Source organism: Leptonychotes weddellii, chromosome 4, assembly GCF_054177405.1.
Source record: "Leptonychotes weddellii isolate Sample4059 chromosome 4, ASM5417740v2, whole genome shotgun sequence".
NCBI classification, from domain to species: Eukaryota; Metazoa; Chordata; class Mammalia; order Carnivora; family Phocidae; genus Leptonychotes; species Leptonychotes weddellii.
In genome coordinates this window covers 4765877-4772907 of record NC_138372.1, presented here as the reverse complement: position 1 = coordinate 4772907, position 7031 = coordinate 4765877, and the positions used below count along the sequence as shown (strand labels likewise).

The 7031-nt window shown below is 61.0% G+C and overlaps 1 protein-coding gene across 12 annotated transcripts in view; it reads right to left on the bottom strand.

The window, feature by feature from the left end:
• Nucleotides 1–7031, bottom strand: part of CAMTA1 (calmodulin binding transcription activator 1) — an 834392-nt gene that overhangs the window by 234802 nt on the left and 592559 nt on the right. For all 12 annotated transcript variants that reach the window (XM_081817397.1, XM_081817396.1, XM_081817399.1 and 9 more), the window contains one exon: nucleotides 5789–5860. In XM_081817397.1, coding sequence (XP_081673523.1) covers nucleotides 5789–5860 — 72 coding nt within the window. The remainder of the gene's footprint in view (nucleotides 1–5788; nucleotides 5861–7031) is intronic.

Sequence of the window (7031 nt, the reverse complement as noted above, 5' to 3'; positions counted from 1 at the left end):
CCAGAAAGAGTGAGTGGATGTCGGGTAGGGGGTGCTTGGGTCACAAATTGCAAAAAAGTTGATCATTCCCCAGACGGATTTCAAGTCTTTTTTTGGGGGGGGGGTAGGCAAGGGACATTTATAGCGACAACAGGGCCACCACGTCTAGAACGTGTCTCGCTCTGTGTCCTGCTGCTGCAGAAGGAGCTTGCAGGAGGAGACTCTCCCTGGCCAGCTGGTCCTGCCAGCTCACGTGCTGGGGGGCCCTGGCTCCAGCCCCCTGCCACCTTGCTGTGCAGGATAGAGGGGTGATGCGGCCTGGGGGTCACAAAGCCTTCTCAGGGGTGTCAGGATGCCAGCTTACAGGTCCAACCCGGAGCTGTCCCCTGTTAGGCGCTTGCCGCGTGCCAGGGGCTGGCTACGTGTGTCCGCGCAGCAGGGTATTATTTCTCGACGACAGCCCTGCGCAGTGATGTTATTACTGTCCCCACTTCCTGATGAGGAAACGGGGACGCAGAGAAATTAGTTGAACTGCCCAGAGGCACGCAGCTACCAGGTGCTTCCCTGGGGGACCCAACCCCACTATTTCAAGGGGTTAAAATAAACAGAGGGCCGATGGTGCTCATTCCCCCACTCTGGGCCACGTGGGTGCCCCGAAGGGCAATGTGGGCGATGTGCTGGGGACAGGAGCAAACGTTCCGTGACCCTGTAGGATGCCTCCCCCTGACCCAACCGTGCCCCCACTTTGCCACTTCCGGGTAGCAGTGAGATCTGTGGACCCTTCCCGGGGAGCCAGAGGCAGCCCAGAGACCGTCCGGTGTTGGAGAGAAATATATACGTATGGGGACACATTGCACACCCGCAGGGCTGCTGTGGTTCGAGTGCTGGATGAGGAGGCCTGTCCGCCCCCTGCCCCCTCCCCTGCTGGCTGGGGATGCCTGGGTCTCAGTGCACCCCCTCGGGGACCCTGCAGAGCTTGCTCTGAGTGAGGAGGTCGGGGCCGAAGGAAGGCAGGGCTCCCTCGGAACACGCTGGGGTCCAGGCCTGTATCTGGGGGAGAAGCTGTCAGGGAGCTGTTCCCTGTGACTGTCCCAAGAACGTGAGCAAAGGTGCTTCTCCGGGGCCCTGAGACGCTGCGGAGCCCGGGGTCAGCCTGGCGAGGCTGCTGGCTCCTGCCTTTTCTCCGCGGCTGCCATTTTAGCCCCCTCCTCCAGGCAGGAGGAGCGCTCTCCTGAGGAGGCAACACCGGCTGTGGGCCCACAGCCCGACAAAGGGATCTAGGACTTCAGCTCAACCTCCAGGCCTTGCCCACCAGGTGGGGAAACAGAGTTCTCACGGGCACTTGTGAGGAGAAGCTGGGGCTCTGCCCAAGCAAGAATGGGGGTCTCCCTCCTCCCCTAGAAGACAGGGGGTCCTGTGACTGAGGCCCCCCTCCGCTCCTGGGCTGGGGGCTCTAGTGGGGCCAGGGCAGCCTGGAGCTAGCTCCCAGGAGCTGGTACCCCCACCCCTGCACCCCTCTGGGCTGGCTCCATGCGGGGCCCCGTGCCGTGGTACTGCGTGCAGAGGGCACCCCAGCACCTGCCACGATGGGGGGCGGCAGGGCTGGCCGAGCTCCGGGGAAGGCAGGAGGCGGAGAGCGTGGGCCTGAGAGGCCCGGAGCTGCCTCCTCTCTGGCCCTGAGGCCTGGGGCCGGGGGCCCAAAGCTGGCTGGCTGTAGCCGCTCCCTAGAAGAGAGGGTGCCGCTGGTGGCCCGGGGAGGCAGAGAGGGTGGCAGGGCTCGCCCTCTGCTGACTGGGTGACCATGGGACTTCGGACAGCCTGGTCTTCTCCTGGGCGACATGGGGCCCACGGTAAGGATCCCGTGCACTGTCTGGCCAGGATTTGGCGTCCGTGGTGGCTGTGTGGTCACAGCTTCCGAGGCTCAGGGTCGTCAGGGCAGAGCTGGAACGCAGACACCCACCCTTCTCCAGTGATCTAGGAACCCCCAGTCCCGGGGTACCCCCGAAGCCCCCAGGTCCTTGTGCTCACGCAGCGCTGCTCGTGAGCCCACGGGCCTCTGGGCGTGCTGCAGGGGTGGGCCGGGAAGGAGCTCCTCGCTACCTCCGCCCCAGTGAGCTGGTCTCGGCAGCCTAACAGCCCCCCGAACGGCGTTGGCAGACACACAGGGACACACCCCCTGCTCCACTGGAGCACAGAAAACATTCATTAAGCATTTTAGAGGACAAGGGCACAAAGAGAAACACTCATTAGAAGCAGAAATAGTTTCCAAATGAGCCATACAGAATCTGCTGGAAAGTCGAGCCTGAAAGGGGGCCTGTTCTCCTTGGGGTTGTGGATGGGTGAGAAACGCCCAAATGGATGGAAAGTGGGGGCCCAGGAAGGGGATGCAGGAGGCGGCAGGAAGGCCCGGTGCCTGAGCGCGAGAAGATTCCCAAGCAGGAGAGTCTGTGGGCGGCAGGGATGGAGGCCGAGACCCTGCCGTGTGGCTCACCCTGGGAGCAGCCCCGCCTCGGGAGTAGCCATGTGACCTCCGGCCCCCAGCAAGGCTCAGGGTCGGGGGCGACTGCAGGGGAAACTGTGTTCAGGCCCTTGGAGGCAGAAGCAAGGAGTCAGGAGGCCTGACTCCAGCCGGCTCCGTCGCTGACCAGCTGGGTGACCCTGCGTCTGGCCCTGTCCTCTCTGGGCCTCTCTGGGCCTCCGGGTCTGTCTAGGAAATGCAGCGGCTGAGCTCAGGGGAGCCTAGGGGTCTTGCCAGCTATGACACAGGGAGGCTGGTGTGCAGATGATGTGGCCGAGGAGGTGTCCCAGCCAGTGGCCGTGGCTTCTCAAGGTCCCAGGGCAAATCCCCCAGAGGCCCTGACCCAGCTGGGCAGATGACTTCACGTGGTGCACACCAGTCATGACAATGACCTTATGAACCTTGGGGCCTCACTCCCCTCCACTCTGGGGGAAGGGTCTGGCTCCTCACTTGTCTCCCTGCTCACATCTTAAAGTGTTTATTAGCAATGGAGAGAGGGCAAGGTAGCTCCTTCCCCTGGAAACCAGGTCACTCCGAAACTTTTAGGGCTGCCCCTTGAACAAACTCTCCCTTACCCAGAAGCCCTCCTTCCCCTCCCTGCTCCCTCCAATCCCCTTCCTCTCGCCTCTTGTCCCCCAGCCCCTCACACCCTGCTTGCTGTGAGGGGGCGTGGCCAGCAGCTGGTGGCTTCAGGGGACCAGGCTGGCTTCCCAGGAGCCCGGGGGGGTTGCGGGTGGCCTGCTTCCTTGGCTCCTACCGCAGCCCCTGCCCTGACATCTTCACTCCTCCCAGTCCTTTTTCCTGGTAATTGGTGTCAGAGACAAACTTGGGCCAGTGTCTCGTGGCTTCTTTCCTGTTTAATATCAGAGAAATTAAACCTGGCCACACCATCATTATCCTGGTGTTGTAATTAGCACTGGAACAAATTGCCCTGAGCGGCGCCGGCTGCCACAGTGGCTCATGGGCTCGTGGGGGACGGGCGCCCTGCTAATTGCTTTGGCCTTCGCTCCTCAACCTGCTACTGCCCAGCACGTACTGGGGAGCAGGACCCCCCACCCCTGTGTACGTCCCCTCCTGTCACCTGCTCACGGAAACAAGGGCGACGCTCTGGAGTGACAACTCCCTAGGGCTGGAAAGAGAAAATAAGGGGGCCCAGATCTACCCTTAAGAAACCAGTTCCTGTGATACTGGCCTTTGGCGAGAAGGGGTCCCCAGCCAGCTGGAAGTCACAAACCCAGCCGGCCATGAATCACCCCAGGTATGTCTCTAGCACATAGTGGCCAGGACCAAAGCACGGGGGAGGGGAGGGCTGGGACAGCTGTCAACCCCCTCAGCACTCCCTGACCCCCAGTTCTCTCCCGGCCCCAGAAACAAGGCAGGAGGAGCCGAATCTGAGTGAGTGGATTCCAGCTTGGAGGGGTAATGAGCTCACACCCCATGGCTGCCCACTAGTGTCTGATTCTAGGAAAGTAAATTTAGTGGAATTAAAAAGCCACCAGCCCATGATGGGATGTGAGGAGACAAGAGGAGGTATGGGTGCGGGAGAGCAGGCCTGGAGGAGGGAGCACCCCTGAGGAGCAGAGAGCTGGGCTGCAGGGGGAAGCTGGCTGGCAGGAAGCCGGCCAGAGCACTGCTGCAACAGAGGGCAGTGGTCAGGCCGGGAATCAGGAGAGTGTGCCCAAGACGTGTTTTGATAGGGCATGAAACAGTAAAGGAAAAAAGCCAAAACGGGCCCTGGGGCCTTTGGAGGCCCAGGAAGGAGTTGACCGGGCTGCAGGCTGCTCAGGGTGAAAAGATTTCTCGGCAGCCAGAGTATGACCCCGGGGACAAAAGGACAGGCTCCCGCTGCATCCGATCCCTGCTCTCAAGGTGGGAGCCCCACACTCCACCCCTGCAGCCAGGTAGAAGAGAAAACCTTTCGCGTTAAGACGAAAAGCATCATCCCATGACCATGCGGGAGGCCCCTTTCACAACAACGCGAGGCCGAGCAATTAGGAAACCGGTCCTTCTAGGCCAGCCTCCTGGGGAGACAAACCCCGGAAACTGACAAGAGGGCAAGATGTCAGGGAAGCCGTGTCTTTGCAAATCAGCACATCCTTGGACAGTCTCAGGCATCATCCGCTAATGAACTTGCTGAACCACAGACAATTATTTCTGGAACTAAGGGAGAAGGGCAAGGGCTTGGAGGCAGGGGCTGGGCTGAACCTCCATGTCCACACCGAGATGGCTCTGGGCCGAGATGCCTTCCAGGCCACCTTCCTGGGGACCAGTGGCCCCTCTGCCCTCTGGCACGTGCAGCCCTCTGCTCCCTGAATGCACGCCGTGGCATTGGGAGCTTGTTTTCCAATCTGCCAGACCCCTCCCAACCGCACCGCTGAACCAGGGAGATCCTCCAGCCCCTGGGGCCCAGGGGTTGGCTAACTTGAACCTCGATGGGTGCAGAAAGTGGAACCACAACGGGAAAGGTTAGAAGCCACAACACCTGGGGAGAGGCAGTAGGAAGAAATCGGGGCAGCGGTGCCTGGCCCACGGGGGCTGGGGCCCACAGAGAGCGGCTGCAGATCAGAGGACCCCTGTCCAGCCCGGCGGATGGATCCCTCGGACCTTCCCACTCACACGGGAGCACCCTCTCCTCGGCAGGATGACCACCGATGACCACCAGCCGGGGAGAGGCTGGGCGGCCACGGCGCCGAGCCCGGCCTGACCCGGCCAACTGCACACAAGCACCCCGGACACAGAGCTGGCAGCCAGGCCACCCTGATGGGGCCTGGAGGCTCCTCCACCCCCTTCTCCGTCCCACGGCAGGGCAGACATCACAAATTGACTACCAGGCTCCTTCCTGCAGAGCCGCGGGCTCCTCCTCTCCCAACAACCATTCCAATCAATCCGACTGTCACTGGCGTGCCTCCGAGGGCCGATTTTCCACAAGTGCCAACGACCGACTAACCCGCAAGAGAAAATGAATGTACAGCTCTCAGCCCACAGGCAATTTGCAGTCAGGAGCAGGATGCTCAGCCTTCCTTCTGTCCTCATCAAGAGGAAACTGAGGCACCCCGGAAGCCCCTCCTGGGGCTTTACTCTCCTGGGGCAGGAAAGACCGGCCCCCCCACCAGGCTTCTCCCCTTCCTGGCACCTGACGATGCACCAGGCCAGCCACACACCGACACCCCGAGGAAAGCTCGCCGGGGCGCCTCGGCCCCAAGCCACTGCACACAGGAGCCCCACGCCCGCGCAGCTCCCACAGACATTCCCCAGCACCAGAGACGGAAGAAGAATCTCCCAGCCACCTACCTGAAGGAGCCAGTAGCACCTCCGGTGGAAGGTGGGGATGATGGAGGAATGGACATAGCAGCCGTACAAGCACTAGGGAGAGAGGAAAAACGAGAATTCAGTTGGAAAGAGGGAAGGAAGGAAGGAAGGAAGACGGCGCAACAGAGGAGGAAGGAGAAAGGGTCACGGACACTGCCGGCGCCCTGGGAGGCTGAGCACGGACGCCTCTGGGCCTGGCTCCAGGGCCGGGCCTGGGTCCGTATCTAAGAAGCACAGCTGGGAAAGGCTAGCGGGCAGACACTGATGGACAGCTGGGGTGCTGTCCCTCTGGGGGGCCTTGGAGGCATGTGAGAACCCAGAAAAGCCGGGGACCAGGGGAATGCACATACGTATACATTTTGCCTATAATTATAGGGGCTTGGAGTTACCCTGAAGTTCATTCACAGAGCCTAGGTTAAGACCCCTCGGTGTACAGGGAGGGACTGAATGTATCTGGAATTGATTCAAACATGCACGCACGCACACATGCACACTCACGCACACACACCACACTCCAGATCTTTCCTGGTCAAGGGCATCATGCCAGGCAGGCGAGGCAGCCCTGGCTGGCGGGACCTCTGAAGCTAGTGGCGGACGGGTGGGGGGCAACGCCTCCTAGGACTGACCTCCAGAGGCTGAGAGGCCCCTCGTGCACACCCCACTTGCTGGCTTTTATTTAGTTTGTTCATTCATATTGTTTGTTTGTTGTAAGGTTAAAGCTGCATTTTTGGCAGATGGATTTGGAGAATCAGGTGGGGGTGTGTGTGTGTGTGGGGGGGACAGTGAGGAGGGACACTTGGACCCGGGTGGCTGGAGCTTCCCCATGTATATGCACAGAGCACTGGACACCGTGGGGACAGGCTTGCAGGCGGAGGTGGGGAACGGGGACCAGTAAGGCGAACGGTCCTTCAGGTGCCTCTCAAAACCCAACTCTGAGAGTCTCAGGGGGACAGGATTTTGCCTTTTCTTTTGTAGCCTCCAATTCCAAACCAGAATGCTCTCTTTCCATCTCCTGCAGAGTTACCCTGGCTTCCCAAAGCACACATTCCTGAATCGGTGGGGCAGAAAGCAAAGGCAGGGCCCCAGAGCCTCGCAGGCCAAGGATGAGCAAGGTCTCCCCTTGACCTCTCATTGCTCATTCGAACCTCACCATAGCGCCCCCATGCCCGCCCCCCCCACCCCCCCCCCTCGCCGGGGCTGGTTCTTCTAGGAGTCTGCTCAAGCC